The sequence below is a fragment of the Phocoena sinus genome, chromosome X, assembly GCF_008692025.1.
Source record: "Phocoena sinus isolate mPhoSin1 chromosome X, mPhoSin1.pri, whole genome shotgun sequence".
NCBI classification, from domain to species: Eukaryota; Metazoa; Chordata; class Mammalia; order Artiodactyla; family Phocoenidae; genus Phocoena; species Phocoena sinus.
Genome location: NC_045784.1, coordinates 87,711,323 through 87,737,742, shown reverse-complemented (window position 1 = coordinate 87,737,742; position 26,420 = coordinate 87,711,323). Strand labels below are relative to the sequence as shown.

Below are 26,420 nucleotides of genomic sequence, written 5' to 3'. Positions count from 1 at the left end.
AATGTACTGATTAATTTCCAAACACTTTGAGATTTTCTTGTTGTTATCTATTTGTTATTAATTCTTAGCTTTATTATTCATCTGTCATCAGAGAACATATTCTGAACTATTCCAATACTTTGAAATTCATTGATACTTGGTTAATGGACCTAGTAGAAGGTCAATTTTAGCAAATGTCCCATTTGCCTTGAAAAAAATTTATATTCTGCAGTTGTAGGTTGTATTGGTCTATGTATGTAGATTAGGCCAAATTTGTTATTCTCATTACTTAAATCTTCAATACTTCTACTGATATTATTTTCTGATTCTTCTGTAAATATACTGAGGTATATTTACATGTCCCACACTAACTTTAGATTTTTCTACTTCTCCTTTTATTTCTGATACTTTTTGTATTGTATATTTTGAAGCAATGTTACTATAAGCATACAGATTTAGAATTTTAGTACCTTCACATTATATTGACTATGTTACCATTATAAAATATATCTCTATCCCTAGTAATATTTCTTTCCTTAAGGCCTACCTTGTTGGATACTTTTTTACCTGTATTATTATTTTTTTAAAAATTCCTGTGAATGGAATTTCTGGGGATGTGTACTTATTTGTTTTTTTTAAATTAATTAATTAATTGATTAATTTTGGCTGTGTTGGGTCTTCGTTGCTGCATGGGGGCTTTCTCTAGTTGCGGTGAGCAGGGGCTACTCTTTGTTGTGGTGTGCGGGCTTCTCATTGTGGTGGCTTCTCTTGTTGCAGAGCACGGGCTCTAGGTGCGTGGGCTTCAGTAGTTGCAGCACACGGGCTCAGTAGTTGCAACACGTGGGCCCTAGAGCAGGCGGGCTTCAGTAGGTGCAGTGCGTGGGCTCAGTAGCTGTGGCTCGTGGGCTTTAGAGCACTGGCTCTGTAGTTGTGGCACACGGGCTTAGTTGCTCCGTGGCATGTGGGATCTTCCCAGACCAGGGATCAAACCGATGTCCCCTGCGTTGGCAAGTGGATTCTTAACCACTGCACCACCATACTATTAGTTACCTAGAAACTTACATTATTACTTCTTACTATAATTATGAATTTTTCTACTTGTCCTGGTATTCTGATTTATATTTTTTGCTTTATGCCTTTAGGTGCATATAAATAAAGGATTAGGATACCATCTGGTGGATTGATCTTTTCTCTTTATTAAATGTCCCTCTTTATCTACACAAGTGAGTGTCCATTGCCTTGAATTCTACCTTGTTTGATATTTTAAAAGTGGTACCAGAATTCTTACAGATACAATTTGCATAATATACCTTTCAACATTCTCTTGGTTCCACCCTTTCTCTGTTCTTATATTCAACATGAATCTTATATAACCATCTCGTAGTTTTATTTTACTGGAATACTGAGGGGCCGAGTGGAGATTTAGACCCAATTAGAAGTGACAAGTTCCAACACCTGGACTCTTAGAGCCTGAGCCTGAGCTGTATTGCTTCCCTGAATATTGCAAGTCCTCTCTCTTCTTGGTCTCCTTGGCTGATCCCATTCACTTCTGCAGTTGTCACTACAATTCCACATGTCTAGCCCAAACTACTCTTTGGCCCTACAGACTTTTATTCAATTCTCTAGTGGAACTTTCCTCCTGAATGTCCCAAACTTACCTCAGTCTCAACAGGTCCAAAATTTGTTCCACCATTAATCAAGATTAACACTGTTTCTCTGTCCCAGGCTTCCAGCTCAGTGATGTTCAAGCTGCAATGCTGGCTCTGGTCACAAAGGTGACCCTTTACTTTTTAAGTTTCTTCAATAGACATCCAAGTTTTGCTAAAAGAGAAAAATAAATCTGTCATTATTTTTAAAAACAAGTTAGGAGATATTATCTACCCCACAGTACCTATTCAGTTTTGAAAATGTATATGAATCAAAGAGATTGACAAAGTCTACTTGGTACGTTCTTTCCCACAAAATATGCATTCGTACAACAAATGCCTATCTTCATGCATTGCTGACAGGTGACTTAATTTTCTCCTGGAAAGCTTTTCTCTGTGTCCTTGCTTCTACTTCTTCATAGTTTCTGCTCTCCCCTAATTTCATCTTCCTCACAAGTTGGACTTAACATGATTACCTCTCCAGTCAGAGATTCCCACTGTTTTCCTTTGGGCTTCCCAACATCGATTGCCTGATTATCTCTACTATGTCCAGTTTTATTCAATGTGAGAGAAAATACAATTCCTCTTAGAAGAAACAGTGGGATTAGGATTTGCTGTTACTAAAATATGTTTCAAAACAACAAAATTTTAAAATTATATTTAAGAAAATAGGTGGCTGTTCCAATCATTGCTTTAATGGATTAGGTATTTGTTTTATTGAAAGGCTGAGAGCACTGATTCTGGACCCAATAGTTTGGGCTATATCCTGGCTTTAAAACTTACTAGCTATACAACTACAGATAATTTGCTTCATCTGTATGTGCAATTTCCTCCTACGTAAAATGGGTACATTGATAGTATAGCCCTCACAGATTTCTTCTGAGGAACGGATTGATTAGTACCTGTAAATAGCTGAGAACACTGTCTCTAACATGGCGCACACTAAAAGTATGTTATGAATATTGTTATTATTACCATTTTTCTGCATAGTCCAAACTAACATGATGACATATATATATTCAGAATTGTTTTAATGGCAATAAGATTATAACTGTACAAAAATAAAATCTAAACCCAGACATTGAAGTAAATAAAAGCAGAAGAATTACATTTTACCACACATCAATTCCCACATGTCTTCAAAGGTGAATTCCTTTATGTCTTTTTCTATTTGTGTATGCATATTCCCATATATATTTATGCACCTTACTTTCTTGATTATTAGATTACAGCATCAGCAACATACACCATTGATTCAGTAACACCTTTTTTAAGAAAAAATAAAACTATCACATAAAATCTACACATGTGTTTTATGATATATTTCAATGTGAGAAATGTTGAAAGATTCTAAAAAATTGATCCTAACATAGAATAAGACAATTTAGGTCATGTGATATATGCATCGCTGGAATCTCTGACATTTTGAAGTATTTCCTTGCAGTCTTTTTCTAGGCCTATTTGTTGTGTCCCCCTGAAATTCATATGTTGAAACCTAATCCCCACTGTGATGGTAATTGGAGTTTGGGCCTTTAAAATGTGATTAAGTCTTGAGGATGGAGCCCTCATGAATGGGATTAGTGCCACTATAAATGATACCCCAGCAACCTCCCTTGCTTTTTCCACAGTATGAGGGCACAGAAAGGAGATTGCAGTCTACGAATCAGGAAGCAGGCCCTTTCCAAAAACCAAATCTGCCAGTGCCTTGCTCTTGGACTTCCTACCCCTAGAACAGGGAAAAATAAACTTCTGTTATTTAAGCCATCCAATCCATGGTATTTTTGTTATCACAGCCCAAATGAACTAAGGCAGTACTTAATATAACTGTTTCCACTGTACCACCAGTGGTTATCCAGTGTTAGTACACATCAGAATCTCTCAGGGAAGCAAGTTAATAATACATGTTCTGTGGTCCAGTTGGAAGTATGATTAATTCATGTAATCCAGAGAAGGGTGCCAAAGTCTACATTATTAGCAATAGAGAGTGTTACCAAGTCCAAGCTCTTACTGTTCGCCACAGACAAGGCCAATAAATTAAGAGACAAGGTGTTGGGGCAAGGAATATTGACTTTATTTGTAAGCCAGCAGACCGAGAAGATGGCAGACTAGTGTCCCAAAGAACCGTCTTACCACAGTTAGAATTCAGGCTTCCTTTATACAAAAAGAGGAGAGGGTGTGGCTGATTGTTACAAACTTCTTGGTGCCCACCAGACCCCAGAGGGGACGTGATAATCCTTTGTTCTTGCAGCTATCCAGGTAGGTCTGGTCACGGTGTTCCTGTAAACCTCCAACAAGACAAGTGTTATTCTCTGTTCTACAACTTTTATCTCTATATGGAAAGGTCAAGCCTGGGAGGCAGAGCCTTGAGAAAGGGGCTATTATGTATATTTCAGGCTACAGGCAACATTCCTTTACAAAGGTACAGAGCCAGCATAACTAAGCACAGGCAACAGAGCACAAAAGTTAGAGCTAAAGAAGTAGATCCAATATGGAGTCAGGTTTGTTCTTCTCTGTTACAATAGGAGATTCTAAATCAGGCAGTCTGTGTGACACACTATGAAAATCTCGCTAAATTTTATTCGTGTTTTAATTTAGCGTGTCATCTGGCCTCTACTGCGCTCCCTAGGAAATGCATGTCTTTGCCTCTAGAGAAATGAAATGACTTACCTGCTGTTCTTTAGTCAAGAGTAGAACCAGGTAAAGGACTTGAGGATCCCCACAGAGTCAAAATGGCCATATTAAACATTTATTCAACATTTACAATACGTCAAACATTGTAATAGACACTAGGAGTATAAGGTTGATAAAGAGTACATGCTATGAGAATGGCACAGTTCTGCAGAGGAGTAATTGCTAACACATTTAGGAATTTTTTTTTTATCTCACAAAATATTTTAAAGTCTTTCATGTAGGGATAATATCAGATTTGGCTAATGTTACTCAGTTTTGATTAAAGAAAGTGAATATCTCTGTAACTTATATACTTCATGTGTGTCTGTTGCCCTAGTGAGTGGGTCTGCCAAGAATTTTTTGTATGAGAGACTGTAGAGTGTCCTGAGAGAGAAGTCACCTCTGGAAATAACATGGCAGGCAGAAAGAGTCAATGTTGTCACCATCTGGAGATTATTCTTGTAAATTTTTACTAGCAGAAAAGAAATATAGGCTTTATTATAATTTATATTATAATTAAGGTAATAAGTGGCTGACTCCAACTGTTCAAGTCATCATTTTGTTTTATTCATGTCTTGACCCAGCACTCTCCACCCAAATGGAATCATGTCTGAGTCCCTAGAGAGCAGAGGACCTATAAGTAAAATAAGAAATTCCTGTTTTTACTAAGACCTTGGCTAAGATATTATTTGCTGAGGCACTTTTGTGTAGTACGCACCTTCATAAGTGTAACAATGATCTCACAGAAATCAGGAAGGCTTTGTCACCTGGAGGACTCCAAAACCTCTGTCAGCAGAAGGAATAAGATGAAGGAGAAATGACAATAGAGTCTGGAAGACATGGCAGTATCCAGAGGAGGGTTGCACCTACTTCTCAGTTGCCTGAAATTGTTCCTGGGCATAGGTTAGATATCCCTCAGTCCTCCCTAAGTATCACTGCAGTGGGGGTTCTGAAAGGGCAGGGGAGTCAGGTAGGGTCCAAGTCAACAAAGTTCACACATAGGGTACCTCATCTGATCCGCTCAGCAGCCCTGGGAGGTAAATAGTATTCTCTTTTCACGAATGACAAGGGTGACCCTTTAAAAGAATGTCAGGGTGATAAATACTAGGGTTATATTGCTAAAAAAGAAATTCTAAAAAATAACCTTGAAATGCATGTTTTGTTCTTTTAACAAGTTTTTATTAAATGACACTTGTTTAAAAAGCTGATTGACACATGACTTTTATTACTTTTATTACATTTAAGGGTATAAGTAATAAATACAAATTTTGGGAAAATACAGTTATCAAAGAGAAAGAAATTAAATCATTAAAAAGTATGCCATCTAAAGATAAACACCCACATTTTAGTATATATACTTTAAGACTCATTGTTAATATATATAATACATAAATATATATGCTCTAAAATGAAGCAACGATAAATTTACACACTGCTTTCTAACTTTTTTTTCACTTTTGAAACAGACAATGAACATCTTTCTATTCGAATGGGTGAAACACCTCTGCTGACAAAGAAAAACTTGTGGATTTGGTCTGAATTCAATATTCAAATAGATGCTGACAATACTGAAAGTTTTGAAGCAATTGAATGAGTAAAATTACACCAAGAAAAGGCAAATAAACAGAAAACAAGGTTGAAAAGTATTAACCTCAGAGAAAACCTCAGTTTTCAAGGCACAAGGAAAAATTCCTCATGGTGGCAATGATGAGGGTGGTCCTACCAAGGCCAGATAAACTATACCTTAACTTCATTGCCCTGAGTTTAACTCTCTCATCTTTTCCGTGAAACTTTCGGTATCATCTGCATCTCCGTCTATGTCTATCACATTAATATTATTGACAAGCCTAAAATCCTGGGAAAGCAGAGCCCAACCCCTTCTAATATTGCCTTCAGGCTTCTAGCTTTCATTCCCTCCCACAGGGCGAGCTTCCTCTCCATTCTCCACAGGGGCAGGATCTCCTTCTTTTTCCTTTTCCTTTTTTTCCTGGGGAACATTTTCCATGTTGAGATTTTTATCCCCCTGCTTATTCCACTTTGGACTCCATTACTCGTAGGAGACAAGAGGCAAGCGAAAGGACTGAATGCTTGACGGGAAGATCAGCACCGAGGACAGAGGCCCTACTATGCACCTTTCAAGATTCAGATTTTAATGGCTTCTGAAATTCTATTTTTCCCACCTAAGAGGGACTCGTGCGCCCTCCAGGGGGCCTCCAGACGGAGCTCCGTCTTCCCGCTCGCTTCTCTCTCCTTCCTCCTTTAAAATTCACCATTTTTTCCTGTACGTAGATACTTCCCCAGGCGTATGCAGGCACAAAAGGGGAAGGATCTGGAGGGGAGCTTCAGGCTGGGCTCCGTTCCCTCCCCCCACCACTGTCCCTCGCATCGACTGCACCTTTCCTTGCTGTCTCCTCCGCCGCCGCCGCATTTTCGCCTGACCCGGCAAACATCAGACCAGCGGATGGTTGGGGTCGGGGAAGCGGGGGCTGCTGCAGCAAGAACTCAGTGCGGACCTGCAGCCGCCCGGCCCTTCCCGGACCCGCCCGGCGTCTCCCAAAACTATATATCCCAGCTTTGTCCCTCCTTTATCCATAGCCATCCTCAGCCTTTGGTACTCCTCCTCTTTTAAATACCCACAATGTTGGACGAGGGGTGACTATTTAAAGTAAAACTTTCACTCTCTGTGTCTCTGTTTCCTCCTCCGATGATTAGTTTCCACACTCCTACTACCAAAATGTTTGGCACCAAAATGGGTGTGGGACACTGGGAGCAGGGGCTGAGTGGAAAGCTTTCCAGCATATACCTGTGTCCATATTCATAAACTGCTTGCCCCCAGGACCACTAAAAATGGACTTTGGGTAAGGAAGGTGTGACCAGAAAACAGACTCTGACCCACTTGAGGATTCTGCCCTCAGTCCCCAGCCATCCTGGTGCCAGGGTTACCCCAAGCCTCTTCAGTCGGAACACAGACTTACAGCGTTCCTGGACTGGACCGTTGCTTTTCCCCGCATTCCTTGACCAGAAGTTTTTCCTCCTCTGCAACAGGAATCATTACTCAGAGGATACAAAAGACAGGAAGAAAGGGATTTGGGCCCAGGTAGACTCTCATCAAGGGACACTAAAGGAGTTCAGGTTCCTGATCCTGCCTCCCACCCAAGCAAGGCAGCGGGAACACTCAACCCCTCCTCCTCTTGTCACCCTGGATTTGGAATGTCTCTTTTTCCATCTTGGCATTTCAGGAGGTCAGATGTAGTGTAAGAGAGAGGCAGCATTTTCTCTTGGAGTTATTGTCCACTTAATCTTCTTGTGGGATTAGCCCTTTCCCTTGTTCTAACTGCTCCGCAACCTGCTCCTTCCCAGAACCTCCTCTCCTGGTAGTCATCATTATTTTTCCCCTGAAGCCCTTACCTGCACCTAAGTGGCCAGAAAGCTAGGTATCAGGAAAGGAGGCTGGGAGTGGAAAGTGGAACGTTATATTTCTTCTATGTACTTTTATGTTCCAATTTTTTAATTTAAAATGTTTTGTTTTTACATTTCAGAAATACGATACTTACATGTTGTGGGGAGGAAGAGTATGGGTATTCATCCTAAGACTTCTCTTTTCGTTGGAGTGCTTTGTTATTTGGCTAACTTAACATATATCAAATAGAAAATATTTTCCATCAGGCTTCCCTGGTGGTGCAGTGGTTAAGAATCCGCCTGCTAAGGCAGGGGACACGGGTTCGAGCCCTGGTCCGGGAAGATCCCACATGCCGCGGAGCAGGTAAGCCCATGCGCCTCAACTACTGAGCCTATGCTCTAGAGCCCTCGAGCCACAACTACTGAGCCCATGTGCCACAACTACTGAAGCCCACGTGCCTAGAGCCCATGCTCCTCAAAAAGAGAAGCCACAGCAATGAGAAGCCCGTGCGGCAACGAAGAGTAGCTCCCACTCACCACAATTAGAGAAAGCCTGCACACAGCAACGAAGACCCAATGCAGCCAAAAATAAATAAAATTTTAAAAAAGAGCCCTCTTTAAAAGTCATGAGGGACACAAAATAATTTAAAAAAAAGAAAATATTTTCCATCAGCTACAAAGGAAAGAGCAATTTTAAAAAACATGTTAATTGTTCACAATCTTTAAGACATACTCTTTGGGGAGAAAAGTAATTTACAATAAAATATAAGATTTTCTACTAAATAGGAAATCCTTCATTATTTGGTCATGTTTATATTTATCATTTACAGAATGCTTCTAGTGATACTTCCCGAATAGTTTTTTAAAAAACAGGCTAATTATTTTGAAAATTTTAAACCTAAATTTTTCGAAAACAAATCAACATTTTACATGTTAAGAAATTAATCCCTGTAGAGCCTTAGTAAGTGTCTTATTTTTGTCATTTTAGAAAAATAATCTATCTCGTCCACTTTGAGGAGTTTTTAATCTTCATAAATACTAATTAGTTCAGTTATGTTCTGTTAGAGGGATGCAGCCTGCTAGGCCTCTCACCTCTGGCCTCTTTACCTCCAGGAAACCCAGGAGGAGTCTAGCCCTGCAGCAGGGTTGCTGCCTGCCAGTCCATCCCCATACTGATGGCCCCTCAGCCAGGCTTAGGCCAGTGTCCAAGGAACTCTCACCAGCTGACAATATTAATTAACCTGGACCAGGTGTTCTCAACTAGGGAAGTCTGTGGACCACCTGAGATTCTATGCAAATTTGTCCAAGTTTGGGGTTAGTGGGGTACGAGCACTTTTGTGGGAAGAGGGTTTGTACCTTAGGAACCTGAGAAAGCCTGATACATGAGCAGGGCAACGTTATGGGGAAGCTGAAGCTATGAAACAGAGACAAGACAAAGGAGAAGTAGGGGATGTGAGAGGAAGGGAGAAGAGACTGGGTCCACAGCTGAACCAAGTTAATGGCAGAACATTAAAAATGCTCAGGCCCTAACTTCTAGAGGTCCATTCGAAACTGGCTGTTAATTCTCAGATTTCCTCAAGATCGTGGTCTTCTTTACTATCTCATAAATTCTCACCATGGATCTGCCTCAGCTGAGCTGGCCTAAGTCTCTATTCCTTACAACCAATGAGACTAACTGAAACAATAGTTATCTATCTGTAATAAAATGTTCCTAAAAAATCAACAAAACAACAGTAGTTATCACTGCCTGAGAACTGGTGAAAAGACATCAGTAGGGTATTGACCAAAGAAGACATCTATCTGGAAAATAAGTGTAAGTTATTCAGCTTCAGTATTTAGAAATATAATTGATATCCTATCTACAGGTCTACTGTACTCATTAGTTCTGGTGACTTTTTTTTTTTTTTGCGGTACGCGGGCCTCCCACTGCTGTGGCCTCTCCCATTGCGGAGCACAGGCTCCGGACGTGCAGGCTCAGCGGCCATGGCTCACGGGCCCAGCCGCTCCGCGGCATGTGGGATCTTCCCAGACCGGGGCACGAACCTGTGTCCCCTGCATCGGCAGGCAGACTCTCAACCACTGCGCCACCAGGGAAGCCCCCTGGTGACTTTTTTGTAGACTGTAGGATTTTCTAAATTGGCAATCATGTCGTCTATGAATAAGAAAGTTTTACTTCTTAAAAAATATATATACAAATTAAAACTTCAAGGTATTCTTATTCCCTTGTCAAATTGGGGAATTTTAAAAAAGAAAAAACACCATCCATTTTATATGAGAACATCCACATGGGCTGTAAGTACACGTGTAAATTTGTTGAATTATCTTGCTGGCCCTTTAGGCAATACACATAAAAAAATCATAAGATTTTTCAGACTTTTAGACCTAGCAATTTCACTTTTAGAAATATTTCCTTAGGGAATAATGTATGTTTGAGAGTCATGAAATAAATGAAATTGAGTGTAGATTTTGAGGGTTTTCTTTCCTTCTGTGTGTGTTTTTAAATATAACTGGAATAATTTTATACACGTTTTTTTTTTGGCGGTACGTGGGCCTCTCACTGTTGTGGCCTCTCCCGTTGCAGAGCACAGGCTCCGGACGCGCAGGCCCAGCGGCCATGGCTCACGGGCCCAGCCGCTCCGCGGCATGTGGGATCTTCCCGGACCAGGGCATGAACCCGTGTCCCCTGCATCGGCAGGCGGACTCTCAACCACTGCGCCACCAGGGAAGCCCTACACATTGTTTTATAACCTGCTTTTAAATAGTATTTGTTGCCTTTATTTGCAAAAGTAAAACATTTTCACTGAAAAAAAATCAAGGAACTATACATAAATGCCATTTGTCAAGCAGAGCCAGAAATACAATCCTTTCTTGCTCTATTCATATATATTTTTAAAAGCATTGAATTGGTAACTAAGACTATTTTATAATCTGCTTAAAATATTATATTAGTGCCAACAATATTACTTTTAGCAAAAAAAAATTCCTAAAGAAATGATTTCTCACAGGGTAAAATTTGGAAAGAGATACCTCCTGTCTAATGTATGACTAGTACTACAGCTTGATTATCTCAAACTTGAATTGGAGGGAGGCATAGTCAGAGCATGGGGAGGAGAGCCTTGTTTTAATGGATACTAGTCACTAATGGGGCAAGGGAAGCAAATGTGAGGCATCCAACCATTGCAAGGACCTCAAACAGGTAGTGGAGGCCTTGAATCAAATTCTGCTCCGCTACAGAGAAGTACATATGCGAAATGTGTGTCATAAGATAAGGTCATACTGTTCGCAGACTATTCTTTATTATAGAATTTACACATACCCACTGAGAAAATGTAGAAGAATCTACAAAGAAGTATATAAAATAATATATAAATCACCTATATGCCCACCGATCACCCAATCATACCCACTTCTAATATTTTGGTGTATACATATAAATATCTACTCATATATATTATTTTTTAATGGGACCTTCTGCAGTTTACCATTTATAATCTGTTTTTTTACCTACCAATATATTATAAAACACTTTCATTTCTATATATATATGACTATCTTATATTTGTCAGATATTTTATTTCTTCTGCATGTTTTCAAAGTTTTATCTCAATCATTTTTTGAATGTTATTAATTAATGCATGCCTATTAAAGATAAATTTTAAATATATAAATGCAACACTTAGAAAGGAAAAGTTCCTTTTATATTGACTACTCATTTCAAATATATCCTATCGGAATAGTTCAGTATATATTCATTCAAATTTCTAATATGATAGAGAAACACAGGAAGACTCCACAGTAAGTTGACACTGGATATAACATGATTGGCGATGGGCATGGGGAAAGGGGAAAACATAAGGATGATGTTTAAGCTTGAGCGCTGAATAAACTGTTATGAGGTGCCATCAAAACACAGCGAGTCTCTAATGGACTTGGGTTGTGTAGCGAGCTAACCAAATAGGCTCACATCAGTAATTTCATTCATTTCTCAATAATATAACCCAGAATTTTACAGGAATGAACTTTGTGGACTTTACTAATCATGCTATGGTAGAATTTCTTTATTTACTTATATTTCAAATACACAAAAATAAATATATGTATGCTGTGACAAACATGTACTACCACATATATTAACCTTCAATTTTTCTTCTTTCTTAACAATATATGTTGGACATTTTTTCATGTGAGTAAATATAACTCCACATTATTATTTTTCATCACTGCATAGTATTGCATTAGTGAATTATCAAACTTCTCTTAAACCAATCCCCTTTTAGGAATATTTAGTTTTTTCCTTTAAAAAAATCTATTACCACAACTACAACATTGACCATATTTGGCATGGGAGTATTTCAGCATGATAAAACACTAGAAGAGGAAGTGATGTGTCCAAAAGCACATATATTTTAAGGTTAAATATTGCCAAAATGACCTCCAGAAATGCACTATTTTATTCTATCTTTTATTATTTTTGCATCTTGCTTGTACTTTTACTTTTTAAATTGAGGTATAAATGACAGATAACACTATATTAGTTTCAGGTGTACAACACAGTGATTCAATATTTGTATATATTGCGAAATGATCACCACAATAAGTTTAGTTCACATTCATATATTATTTTATATTCTCAAAAGTGCATGTGAATGTTTGTTTTTCCATACCCTCACCAACTCTGAATATGATCAATATTTTTCATTTTTTTCTAATTGCATAGGTAGAAAATTAACTCATGTTCTCAATAGATCTCATTTTAATTCTTAGAATTCTATGATATGGTTGTTACATAATTAATTTAACCTGTTTCCCATTGTAAGCCGTTTAATTTGCTTCTTAATTGCACCTTTTATAAAGAATTGTGTCGAATATCCTAATAGTCATTCTCCATTTCTAAATGGTACATACTGTTGGTGCAGTTTGAATTGTTTTAACAGAATTATGAAGTTTGCCTTCTTTAACTTGTAGCAAAATCATCTGGGAGAATCGTTGGTTTATGAGAATGCATACACACGTGTGAATGTGTAGGTGCATATGTACATGCTTGGGCACATGTCATTTCCTAGAATAATTCTCTTTCCTTCATTGCTGCCTTTCACCTGTGGCTTCTCTTTGCATATTCAGGTCCAACTCAAAGGATTGATGCCAGGAATTCAGGTCTACAAACTAACCGTGTTGTTGTAAATCACTGTGACTACTGTTAAATATTTCCTCAGGGTGAATGCCTAAGAATGGATTTACAGGCTCAAAGGGAATGCATATTTAAGTATTTAGCAACTGCCTAAGAACTATCCATAAAGGTTGACCAATTTAGATTCTGTAACCTGGAAATAAGGGAGAAAGTCCTTGGGGGTAGTGCAGAGCTTGTCAAAAAGTGCTTGCACTGAACCTGCTTTCGGACAATAGCCACCATCAAGAGACAAATAACCCTTAAGGAGGAACGAGTGGACTTGACCCAGCAAGGCAGCATGAGACAGGCCCGGGTAATGGTAAGGCCACAGGGCCTAGGTTCAGTCAGACTGGTCTCCTCTTTCCTTCCCCCCTCTATCTAGGTCTTACCCACCCTGTGAGGCCCAGGTCAAGGTCTTTTACCTCCATGAGGCTTCCTCTGGCTATTTTGGGCTAATTGGCCTTTGCCTTCTCTGAGCTCCTATTGGCCTGGCAGTACACCCTTTCCTTTAGCCCTTTCTCCAAATGGCCATATGAAGGGGGTTCTGCCTTTCCAGCTGTATCATCTACTCCAACCCTAGCGTGAACCCAAAGGGGATGTGGGTCACTATCAGGAGGATAGATCTGGAGAAGAGGCATGAGCAAGTCTTGCATTTGGGCTCCAGGTGCTTTGGGCAGGATATTCTAGGGTCCTAGGTATCTAGAATGTGGTTTAGAAGGATAGAAGTGAAGTTTCCAAGTAATCACATCTTCTTGCCCCATCGACTCTTCACTACCTGGGGAAGAGGGCATCTAGAGGACCAAACCAATTACTTCTTGGCAAATACCACCACCAAGACTCTGGAGTCAGACATTACTTTTTGTCATTTTGAATCCTTTTCCCCAAACGAAATCCTAATATAATTATAATAATAGTTTGTACTTTTAAAGCACTTACCATATGCCAGGCACTATTCTCAGGACTGTACACATACTGCCTCACTTAACTAAAGTAATTCTGTCTTTGTCTTTTCCGACTATAAAAAGATAACAATTTGTTAAAAAGAAAACCACAGGCCCCAAACCACATCTCTTGTGCTAAAGCCTATGATACCAAACCTAGATTTAATACCTGACCTAATTGCAGTTTCAACCTCTCACAGAAATGTAATCTTAAATCAACCAGTCTGGAATTTTCTGGTCAAGCAACAGTAAGGTAATCTGTGGCATAGGCTCCTCCATCTCCCAGAGAAAGAAGAAGCAATCTGCATTATAAAACCCTTGCTGCTCCCTTCCTCTCCCCTCGCCCCCCAAAAAGTTGTCCTGGCCTAAAAATAATCCTTTCTTTTATTTTGCTAATAGCTCCCTTTCCCCACTCTCCTGCCTATAAAAACCCTCCATTTTGTACAACCCGTGGGAGCGCCCTTCTAGCTGCTAGATGGGTTGCTGCCCTGTTCATGAATTGCTGTATAAAGCCAATTAGCTCTTCACATTTACTCAGCTGAATTGTGTTTTTTTCAGTTACTTTTCAAAAAATATAGAAAAGTATTAAGAATAAAGTAAAAAACTACATTAAAAATCTTACTCCTGTCCCAGGCTTCCCCCACCATCCTTTTTTTTTTTTTTTAAACAACCTGCTGCCAAACCAACCCTGCTCCACAACAGCCAAGGACTAGATTGCAGATGAAATGGAGGCTGGGGGAGGGGCGATGGATGTAGGTTGGAGTTCTTAATCCTGGGAGCAGAAGGCAGGAAAAGACAATTCTTGAAAAAAGTAGAAAAGTTTAGTAGCTCCAGAAAAAGATGCAGCCCCTCCCTAAAAATCAGAGAAAGGCAAATAACATTTTCCCCCTCTGGGATGGAAAGGGCCAAATGTATAAGGGGGTAGGGGGCAGAGGGCCGGCCCACTTCTGCCGCGCTTTTGGTGGGAGTGGAAATTGGGGACCCGAGCTCACCGGTGACGTAGATATCACGTGACCAGGAGTCGACGTGTGCAGAAGTCCTGCTAGTCTGGTCCTTGTTCCCGTCTGGGTACCAGCTTGCTTCAGCAGCGCAGCCGGTGGGGCCCGAGGCTAGGAGAAGGAGAAGGAGTCAGCTTGCCGGAATTTTGCAGGTTGGTGGCAAAATAGGTGCTGTCTGGGAATTTCTAGGGTGGGGTGGCCTAGAGCAGAGACTTGAGGGAGCCCTGGTCAATTCCATCTCTCCACCTCCCACCTCCAGGTCTGCAGGAAATGGTGACCCTTGGGAAAGGGACTAGGGGTCCCGGGAGAAGGACAGGGAGACCTGTGAGAGTTTGAAAATAATCATCCTCTGCCACCTCAGACCGCTTTCCCAACACCTACCCACCCCCCAACCGCCCCCCTCAGTCTTAAAGATAGTTTGGAAATAATCTGCTTTTCCTACTCCCTGTCTGATGGAAAATTCGACTTAACTTGCACTGTGGAGAGGGGGACAAAGGCGGGAAGAAGGTGGGAAAGTTTCCATAACCGAGAACCTTAATGAGAAAAGTGCGTGGTGCTGGTCGGCCCACTGAGCGCTCGCCCCACCCCCACCCTCCCCCCTCCCCCTCCCGTTTCCCGTTTGTCCGCAGGTCTGCAGGTCTGTTATTCACAGCAGTACGCAGGGCTAGAAAAGGCGAGGAAGAAACTGACCGAATCAGTACGGGTAGGTGAAGGAAATATAAAGACCCCTGGGGTGGAGGTGGGCAAAGGTGGGACTGAGGTTGTCGGCCCCTGTTCTTCCCCGCACCCCCTTCTCCCAGCCTACTCTGTTCTAGGAGGGTCTTGCGTTATGCCTTGTGACGGGAGAAATGGTTGAGGAGAGCCTTAGAAAAGGCTGGAGGGAGGGACGAGGGAGGTGAGGAGGTGGAAAGTGGGGGTGGGAGCAGCAGGCTTGGGGAAACCCAGATGGCAGACTGAGTCTCCCAAGTGGAAAATATTTGGTGATAGCTCTGAATCACAAAAAGCAAATACGGAGACCTGTGTCCAGAGCACTGGTCCGTTCACCAAACTTTTGACTTAATGTCGCCTTCTTATTTCCTAGAAGTAGTTGTTTTCAAAGAAGAATAAGCAGAAAAAAAGAAAGGAAGAGGGAACAGGAGGAAGAGAGACAGATATAAGATGACACCCTGTCAAAAGATTGAAGGAAAACCAGAAAATGAGAGTGAACCAAAACTTGAGGAAGAGCCAAAGCCTGAGGAAAAGCCAGAGGAGGAGGAAGAGCCAGACGAGGAGGAAAAAACAGAAGGAACTTTTAGAGAAAGGCTGATTCAGTCTCTCCAGGAATTTAAAGAAGATATACACAACAGGCATTTAAGCAAGGAAGATATGTTTAGAGAAGTGAATGAATTAGACGAGATAAGGAGAGTAAGAAACAAACTTATAGTGATGCGTTGGAAGGTTAATCGAAACCATCCTTACCCCTATTTAATGTAGTTTACCTTGATTTTTATTTTTTCTGATGTTAACATTACTTTCTTTTGATTTGCATTTTCCCAATACACCTTTGTCCATCTTTCTACTTTTAACTTGTTGCTATTAGTGGTTTTAGATGCATCTCATTGTTTATTTTACTTCAAAGCAATCTACAAGTCTTTGCCTTTTAATAAGAGAACTTTACTCATTTGTACAAAAAGAGGTTCCTGGCAGGATATAAAATGAAAAAAGAAGTTACTAAGTAATATGTGAATATCATATTTTTGAAAGGGAAGAGTACACTTATATATCACATATATGCACAGAAGAACATGTGAAGGATGAAAGACAAAAAGTACAGTCAGTGGTAGAATTATGAGTGATTTTTTTATTCAGCTTATTTGTATTTTTCCTTATTCCTAGAATGTACACACATTATTGTTAAAAATAATAAAAGCTTTATTTTAAAAAAGGAGTAAACAACAGTACTGAGTATATTTCTAAAGGCATTGGGACACAATATTTAATGGCAGAGTTTTAGAAGCAAATGTAAACTCCAAATTACCACCAGACCACTTAGCTAGGAGAATAAATTTTACATCTTTTCTCATCTGCAAAATAGAGATAATAAAGAACTTTCAGGGATCTTATGAGGACCAAACAAGGTAGTGACTGTGAACTGTATTTGACAAGCTTTTGTTCCCATCTGCTCATGCAGGATCCCAACTCCTAAGAGATTTATTTCAGGTATTTTGGAGGGAGAAAGTAGTTCTCACCTGTGCTTAAGAACAAATCCAGACAACTGTTAGGTGGGCACTACGTTTGTGTTTCTCTCCTGCTGTGCCTGCCTAACCTTCCATCCTCCTCCCCTTGATACTACCATGTGTAGTGGGTATTTCTGCACCTTCATTCAGGTTCTGTACTTCTCAGGCCCCTAACACTGCTGATGTGTTAGAAATCTCAAATAGTGAAGCCCAACATATTTCTTTGGAAGCCCCAATGGACTGACTCTCCAGTCTGACCTCTACAGAAGTAGGGGAAACACCCATCTCTTAAATTTAGATAGACATTTATGCAGGGCCACTTGGGCTGTGATATCTTATTGATACCTTGGCAACTTTGGGATTTTAATCACAGACCCCCTCTTCCGCATAAGATTCGGACACAATGGGTCTCTTTGGGGGTGGGACCAGAAGATAAGACTGAGTAACAGACATTATGCTTTAGTCAGAGTTGCTTATGAGCCTAAAGATTGGTTTTATCTTCCTGACTCTTATTTCCTTAGGGTGAGCAATCTCTCCCAAAAGACTGGTGGCAGGCCCTCCTCACCAGCTCAAAAGATACCCTTAGACCTGTGTAAATTTTTAAAGGGAGGTTCAAGTAAGATTTCGGGATATTCCCATGCTTACTTGGAAATGTATGAAGTGCTTTGTAAGACTTACTGTGTATGTATATCTGCATCCAAATCTTCATAACTATATATGTGTCTATATATGTATATGTGGCTCACAGTTGTGCCAGTTGTATATTATTTTTCCTCTGTGATGCTCTTTTTGGGGCAATTAATCTCTCCAGACTATTCTTCAAGGTTGCAACAGTCTGATGGATGCTGGTTGGTCTGGATTCTGGCTGAAGTGAGATGGGGGTCCAAAGACTTACTGTGCCACTTTTATAGGATGGTATGAATCCAACCCCCTGGCACTCTGAGGGGTGGAGCTGGGGCAGGATGTGGAAGGGCTCCCCCAAGGCACACCCCTCTCCAGGGTTGTCTGACTTTGGTTTCTGTGTTCCAGCCTGCAGCAGGCACCAGACTCTTCTAGGCTGAAGGCCAGGCTGTCCTGGATATACATACCTGGAGGACAAGGACTGTCCCCATTGCAGGTCAGAGCACTGGACTTCCTTTACCCCTTTTTTCCTTCACAAGGGGTCTTGATGGGAACTTTTAAAGGAAAGAATATAACTTTTAAAGAAAAGATTTCAAAAGTCACTAACTAAAAACATTAGTTGTGATAGTTTTTGTCCCAGCCATGACTACTCTAGATGCAATCAGATAACTTGGGATTAAAGTAGAAGGGCCTGGTGGTAGGTGGAGATGATTTCAGGTAATACACAAATATTTTAAGTTGTAATATTCATGTATTGATATTTATTTGAATGTGTATTAATGAATACTCTCTTTAAGGCAAATGATAGTTTAGATTTAGGGTGGTGTTATAAAGTTTCCTTTTCAAAAAAGTACTCAAATTTCCTTTTCAAAAATATTCAAATTAAATGAGTCTGTTTGAAGACAAACATGAAATAGAACACAATGTTAACAGCAAAGGTGGTATATAGATATGGCAAAAATCATCCTAGTGGGACACATTACCCTAGCATAATTGATTTAGGGAATAACATCTGGAAACACCTGTCAAGAAGTGTGCAATCTGAGATTTTACCCTACTTACAAATTAACAAGTTAACATTAACCTGCTACTGTTTAACCTGCTTTTGCTATGACAGAAGACACTAGAATCCTGATCAGAGACTAAGGACATTATTACTCATGGTAAAAGCAGTAGCAACGGCTTCATATTGGTTTATATCAGTTCCCGATTATCCTCAAGTCCCTTGGATGCCTACACATGCAGTGCACTGTGTTTTAGGAAAGATACCTGAGTTTGGGGAATTCACTGCTTTCATAGTAAGCAAAAGCAAGCCTGCTCTGTGTCCGGGAAAGACGTTACCTCATCCCTCAAAGTTGCTTGCTGCAAAGACAACTCTGCGAAATGGACTGCCTGCATAAAGAGTGGTCAGGGCCTTACATTCTTGGTGTACCCAATAAGAACATGCAGGGTTGCTCAGGACCCAAGGTGGATTGCCTCTCCCAGTAACACTTTTCTCTGTGCAGTAAATCTTAATGTGAATGGTAAGCCTTTCCTAATATCACAAATTTTGATTTATAATTCCAAGTTAAAGCAGATAATTCATTGTACTGTAGACTGTAAACAGGGAATTTGTAACTCTTTCTAGTTTTTGCTTAAATACATAGGATTTTGAATGAATCCTAATTAACTCAATGAAAAGAACAATGAAGAAACTAAAAGTAAATAATCTATGAGGAACTTTAAAGACATAGCTACCATGACACACAAAATTAAAGAAGTAGAGGAGCAAAACCAATGGATTTATCAAGGTGCTAATGACAGGAGTAATCTTATGTGAAATTTTTCACTGAAAAACTGACAGGATTGTGTGTGTTTGTAAGGCAACCTCAGATCCCATATACATGTAATCGCCACTGCCTCTATAAAAGGAAAAGCCAAGAGCTAAGAGGAAAGCTGGTCTGTCCCCTCTACAGGGAAAGTTTTGAGAGAGGGGGAACCTTTGACACATAATGGTATCCAAAAGCAATTATTTGATATTTTGACACCAACGTTTTGCAAGAGCCTTAGCAAAAACAGCTGCATAATTTAGTTGGGTATGGAGCATCTTTTCATGTACTATTGGCCATTTATACATCTTACTTTGAGAAATGTCTATTCAAATATTTTACCTAAACACCCCCCTTAATATTTTCAATATAGTGTGGGTAAAGAATCTATTTAAAAGAATGAGGTAGGGGCTTCCCTGGTGGCGCAGTGGTTGAGAGTCCGCCTGCCGATGCAGGGGACACGGGTTCGTGCCCCGGTCCAGGAAGATCCCACATGCCGCGGAGCTGCTGGGCCCGTGAGCCATGGCCACTGAGCCTGCGCGTCTAGAGCCTGTGCTCCGCAACGGGAGAGGCCACAACAGTGAGAGGCCCGCGTACCGCAAAAAAAAAAAAGAATGAGGTAGATCCATACGTACCACATGTTCACCATGCATTATTAAAAGAAAAATGAAGGACAGGAGGTACAGTATAATATATACACACACATAGATACACATATCCACAAATACCAAGATAAAGCCCATTAGCTCACTGAAGGGAGGGATTATGTCTTTTAAAGTGACATTTTGATATCTCACCAGGCCTCCTGCTATCTGATTGTTTAAGAAATGATTATTTTTTTAAAAATTTCTCCTAATAGATAATTCTATTATCCTTGCATTGTAACTGTCAAAATAGTTTCTTGGAGTTATACAAAGTCCTTCTCCCCTTGCATGAATTCTGAGTCCTTTTCCAGGTGTTATATCATTAACCTACTATTTAATAGAAAAGGAAGTGAGGCTTAGAGAGATTACATGTCTCAAGCCAAGGTCACCCAGCTGTTAAATGGAATGCCTGCCTATGGTCAAAGCCCTCATTCCTAATCTCTGCTCTGCAACAGTTGGTATTTAATAAATATTAACAACAACAGCAACACTGTGCTAAATGGATTCCCATCATTTCCTTAAAGCTCCATGCACTTTCAAGTCCTGGTCTTTGTTCCCATAGTTTTTCCTGCCTGAAACTTTCTCTCAACCACTCCTCATGCACTTAGCCTGGATAACTCCTACTCATTTATCCCAGAATACATGTTACTTCTTTTTTTTTTAAACAGCTTTATTGAGATATAATTCACATACCATACAATTCACCCACCTAAAGTGTACAATTCAATGGTTTTAATATATTCACAGTTATGTGCAGCTATCACCACAGTCAATTTAGAACATTTTCAAGTCAAAAAGAAACACCATACCTTACCTATGACCCCACCCCCTACACCTCTATCCCCCCAGCCCTAAGTAAACATTAATCTACTTTCTGTCTCTGTAGATTTCCTTATCCCTGGACATTTCATCAGAATGTACTCATAAAATGTGGTCTTTTGTTACTGGGTTTTTTCACTTAGCTTATGTTTTCAAGGTTCGCCCATTGTGTACCAAGTATTCATTTCTTTTTATGGCAGAACAACATTCTATTGTATGGATATGCCACATTTGTTTATTCATTAGTCCATTGGTGGATATTTGGGCTGTTTTCATCTTTTTCTTGTTATGGGTAATGCTGCTATGAACGTTTGTGTACAAGTTTTGTAAGGACATATGTTCTTATTTCTCTTGGGTAGATATCTAGGAATTGAATTGCTGGGTCATACAGTAACTCTATGCTTAATTGTTTCAGGAACTGCCATACTATTTTCTAAACTGACTGGCCATTATACCTTTCCATCAGCAGTGTGTAAGGGTTCCAATTTCCCCATGTCCTTGACAACACTTTTTATTTTCTGACTTTTTGACTGTAGCCATTTTAGCAGAGGTGAAGGGGTATCTTACTGTGGTTTTGATTTGCATTTCTCTGATTGTTAATGATATTGAGCATCTCTTCATGTGCTTATTGGCCACTTGTATATCTTACTTGGAGAAATGTCTATTCAAATCCTTTGCCCATTTTTTAATTGGGATATTTGCCTTTTTATTATTGAGTTGTAAGAGTTTTTATATACTCTGGATACAAGTCCCTTATCAGACACATGATTTGTACATATTTTCTCCCATTCTGTGGGTTATCTTTTCACTTTCCTGATGGTATACTTTGATGCCCTAAAAATTTTAGTTTTGATGAAATTCAATGTTTTTTTCTTTTTCTGCTCATTACTTTGGTGTCATATCTAAGAATCCTTTGCCATATCCAAGTTCATGAAGATTTATCCCTATGGGTTTTTTCCCTGAGTTTTATCATTTTAGCTCTTACATTTAGGTCTCTGATCTATTTCTAGTTAATTTTTTTGTATATGGTGTGAGGTAAGGGTCTCATTTCGTTAGTTTGCTAGTGGCTATCTAGTTGGTCCAGAACTGTTTGTGAAAGGACTATTTTATTTTTCCCAGTGAATGGTCTTGGCACCCTCATCAAAAATCAGCTGACACATGGTTTTACTTCTGGACTCTCAATTCAGTCCTATTGACCTATATGTCTATCATGTGCCAGTATCACACTGTCTTGATTACCATTGCTTTGAAGCAATTTTGAAATCAGGAAACACGAGTCCTCCTACTTTATTATTTTCCAAGATTGTTTTGGCTATTAGGGTCCCTTGCAATGCATATGAATTTTAGAATCAGCTTGTCAATTTGTACAAAGAAATCAACTGGGGTTATGAAAGGGATTGTATTGAATCTGTAGATCAATTTAGGAAGCGTTGCCATTTTAACAATATTAAATTTTTCTATTCATGAACATGGGATCTTTTTTTCCATTTAATTGCATCTTCTTTAATTTCTTTCAATAATGGTTTGCAGTTTTCAGCGTATCAATTTTGTATTTCCCTTATTAAATTTATTTCTAAATATTTTGTTCTTTTCGATACTATTATAAGTAGGATTGTTTTCTTAATTTTCTTATTCAGATTGTTCATTGCAAGTGTATAGAAATATAGTTGGTTTTTGTTTATTGATCTTGTATCCTGCAACCTTGCTGAAGTTGTTAGTTTTGTTAGTTTATCAGTGGATTCCATAAGACTTTCTATATATAAGATTATGTCATCTATAAATAGAGATAGTTCTACTTCTTGTTTTTCAGTCTAGATGCCTTTTATTTCTTCTCCTTGCCTAACTGTCCTGGCTAGAACCTCCAGTGTAACGTTGAATAGAAATTGTGAGAGCACACATCTTTGTTTTGTTTCTGATACTAGGGGCAAGGCATTCAGTGTTTTAACATTAAGTATAATGTCAGCTGAGGGTTTTTTGTAATACCTTTTATTATGTTGAGGGAATTCCTGGCTTGGGGATGTTAAACCAAACTTGCATTCTGGGATGAATCCCATTTGGTCATGATGTATAATTGTTTTTATATGTTTCTAGACTTGTTTTCCTAGTATTTTATTGGGGGATTTTTTGCATCCATATGCATAAGATATACTGGTCTGTAGATTTTTCTTGTCATATCTTTGGTTTTCATACCAGGATAATACTGGTAAAATAAGAGGAGAAGTGTTCTTAAAATAAGAGGAGAAGTGTTCTTTCCTTTTATATTTTTTTTGAAGAATTCTTCTTTAAATGTTTGATAGAATTCAGCAGTGAAGCCACATGGCCTAGAATTTTCTTTATGGGTAGTTTTTAAAAATTTATTACTAATTAAATCTCTTCACTTGTTATAGGTCTATTCAAATTGTTTATTTCTTATTGAGATAGTTTTGGTAGTTTGTATTTTTCTAGGAATTTGTCCATTTTGTCTGTTATATAACATAATGGCATGTAATATTTCATATTATTCATTTATAATATTTTTTCATATCTATAAGTTCAGTAATATTGACCCCTCTTTCATTTCTGATTCTAGTAACTTGACACACACATCTCTCTCTCTCTCTCATCAATCTAGCTGGAGATTTGTCAATATTGTTGATCTTTTCAAAGAACCAGTTTGGTTTCACTAATTTTCTCTATTCTCTTTCTATACTCCATTACTCTAATTTCTGCTCTCATTTATGCTTAGTTTGCTCTTCTTTCCCAGCATCTTAAGGTGGAAAGTTAAGATCTTGATTTGAGATCTTTCTTCTTTTTAATATAGGCATTTACAGCTATATATACAGCTATATATTTCCCTCTAAGCATAAGCTTAGCTCCATCCCATTGTTTTGAGTACATTGTGTTTCTACATACCAAAGTTCCATCCCCATAAGTTCTGGTATGCTGTACGTCATGTTTCATTAATCTCAGAGTATTTTCTGATATCCATTTTGATTTGTTCTTTGATGCATTGGCTGTTTAGGAGTGTTCTGCTTCATTTATGTCACTAGATATTTTTGACTTTCCTAATTTTTTTATGTTGTTTATACAAAATTTTATTGCACTGTGGTCAGAGAACACATCTTGTATTACTTATAACCCATTAAATTTATTAAGGCTTGTTTTATGGCCTTCATGGTCTACCATGAAGAATGTTCCATGTGCACTTGAGAAGAATGTGCATTCTGCTGTTGTTGGGTGGCATATTCTATATGTCTGTTAGGTCTAGTTGGTGTGTGGTGTTCTCATGTCTTCTACTTCCTGGTTGATCTTCTGCCCATTTGGTCTATTTATTATTAAAAGTGGTGAAGGGTAAGCTGGGACAAAGTGAGAGAGTGGCATGGACATATATATATACACTACCAAATGTAAAATAGCTAGTGGGAAGCAGCCACATAGCAGAGGGAGATCAGCTTGGTGGTTTGTGACCACCTAGAGGGGTGAGATAGGGAGGGTGGGAGGGAGGGAGATGCAAGAGGGAAGAGATATGGGAACATATGTATATGTATAACTGATTCACTTTGTTATAAAGCAGAAACTAACACACTTTGTTATAAAGCAGAAACTAACACACCATTGTAAAGCAATTATATTCCAATAAAGATGTTTTTAAAAAAAGCGGGGTATTAAAGTCTCCAACTATTATTGTTGAATTATCTATTTCTCCCTTCATTTTTGTCAGTTTTTGCTTCATACATTTTGGTGCTCTGTTGTTAGGTGCATATATATTTATAATTGTTATATACTCCTTATGGATTAACTCTTTTATCATTAAATTCCCTCTTGCTTTGGTCTGGCATGGAAAGAACTTAGAAGTTATCACTCCATTCTAACAATAAGTAAAAAGCTGAACAAACTGAAAATCAACAACTCTTCTTAGATCCATTAGAGAATTGAAGTCACAGAGCAAATCACTGCCCGCAAAAAAGGAGAGACAGACAGTCAGATACAGAGAATCACAATTTGCTGGAGTAAAACCTATGAAGAGAAACTTCCCCAGGAATCAGTACTGATGTAGGAAAACCTAAACTATAATTTATGAATTGCTGGAAGTTCAGTGTGGACAAGTCTGAGATTTAAAACTCCAGAGAGGCCCAGTCTTTTTTTTTATATATACAGCAGGTTCTTATTAGTTATCTATTTTATACATATTAGTGTATATATGTCAATCCCAATCTCCCAATTCATCCCACCACCCCCGACTTTCCCCCCTTGGTGTCCATACATTTGTTCTCTACATCTGTGTCTCTATTTCTGCCTTGCAAACCGGTTCATCTGTACCATTTGTCTAGATTCCACATATATGCATTAATATACAATATTTGTTTTTCTCTTTCTGACTTACTTCATTCTGTATGACAGTCTCTAGGTCCATCCATGTCTCTACAAATGACCCAATTTCATTCCTTTTTATGGCTGAGTAGTATTCCATTGTATATATGTACCACATCTTCTTTATCCATTCGTCTGTTGATGGGCATTTAGGTTGCTTCCATGACCTGGCTATTGTAAATAGTGCTGCAATGAACATTGGGGTGCATGTGTCTTTTTGAATTATGTTTTTCTCTGGGTATATGCCCAGTAGTGGGATTGCTGAGTCATATGGTAATTCTATTTTTAGTTTTTTAAGGAACCTCCGTACTGTTCTCCCTAGTGGCTATATCAATTTACATTCCCACCAACAGTGCAAGAGAGTTCCCTTTTCTCCACACCCTCTCCAGCATTTGTTGTTTGTAGATTTTCTGATGATGCCCATTCTAACTGGTGTGAAGTGATACCTCATTGTAGTTTTGATTTGCATTTCTCTAATAATTAGTGATCTTGAGCAGCTTTGCATGTGCCTCTTGGCCATCTGTATGTCTTCTTGGAGAAATGTCTCTTTAGGTCTTCTGCCCATTTTTTGAGTCGGTTGGGTTTTTTTTTGTTTTTTGTTTTTTTTTTTGCGGTACGCAGGCCTCTCACTGTTGTGGCCTCTCCTGTTGCAGAGCACAGGCTCCGGACGTGCAGGCTCAGCGGCCATGGCTCACGGGCCCAGCCACTCTGCGGCATGTGGGATCCTCCCGGACCGGGGCATGAACCCGTGTCCCCTGCATCGGCAGGCAGACTCTCAACCACTGCGCCACCAGGGAAGCCCTGTTTGTTTTTTTTAATATTGAGCTGCGTGAGCTGTTTATATATTTTGGAGATTAATCCTTTGTCCATTGATTCATTTGCAAATATTTTCTCCCATTCTGAGGGTTGTCTTTTCATCTTGTTTATAGTTTCCTTTGCTGTGCAAAAGCTTTTACGTTTCATTAGGTCCCATTTGTTTATTTTTGTTTTTATTTCTATTACTGTAGGAGGTGGGTCAAAAAAGATCTTGCTGTGATTCATATCAAAGAGTGTTCTTCCTATGTTTTCCTCTAAGAGTTTTATAGTGTCCAGTCTTACATTTAGTTCTTTAATCAATTTTGAGTTTATTTCTGTGTATGGTGTTAGGGAGTGTTCTAATTTC

General features: G+C 39.1%; 1 protein-coding gene across 4 annotated transcripts; it reads left to right on the top strand.

Annotated features, from left to right (window-relative positions):
- Positions 1-14,835: 14,835 nt before the first annotated feature.
- TCEAL9 (transcription elongation factor A like 9) lies at positions 14,836-16,365 on the top strand. 4 transcript variants are annotated; one of them, XM_032620072.1, is made up of 3 exons: positions 14,836-14,952; positions 15,430-15,503; positions 15,885-16,365. In XM_032620072.1, exon 3 carries the CDS (start codon positions 15,959-15,961, stop codon positions 16,271-16,273), a length of 315 nt encoding a protein of 104 aa, XP_032475963.1. In that variant the 5' UTR covers positions 14,836-14,952; positions 15,430-15,503; positions 15,885-15,958; the 3' UTR covers positions 16,274-16,365. The 4 variants fall into 4 exon arrangements, with proteins under 4 accessions (XP_032475963.1, XP_032475962.1, XP_032475964.1 ...); XM_032620071.1 differs by having other exon boundaries at positions 15,882-16,365; XM_032620073.1 differs by lacking the exon at positions 15,430-15,503 and having other exon boundaries at positions 14,869-14,952; positions 15,882-16,365.
- Positions 16,366-26,420: the final 10,055 nt, after the last annotated feature.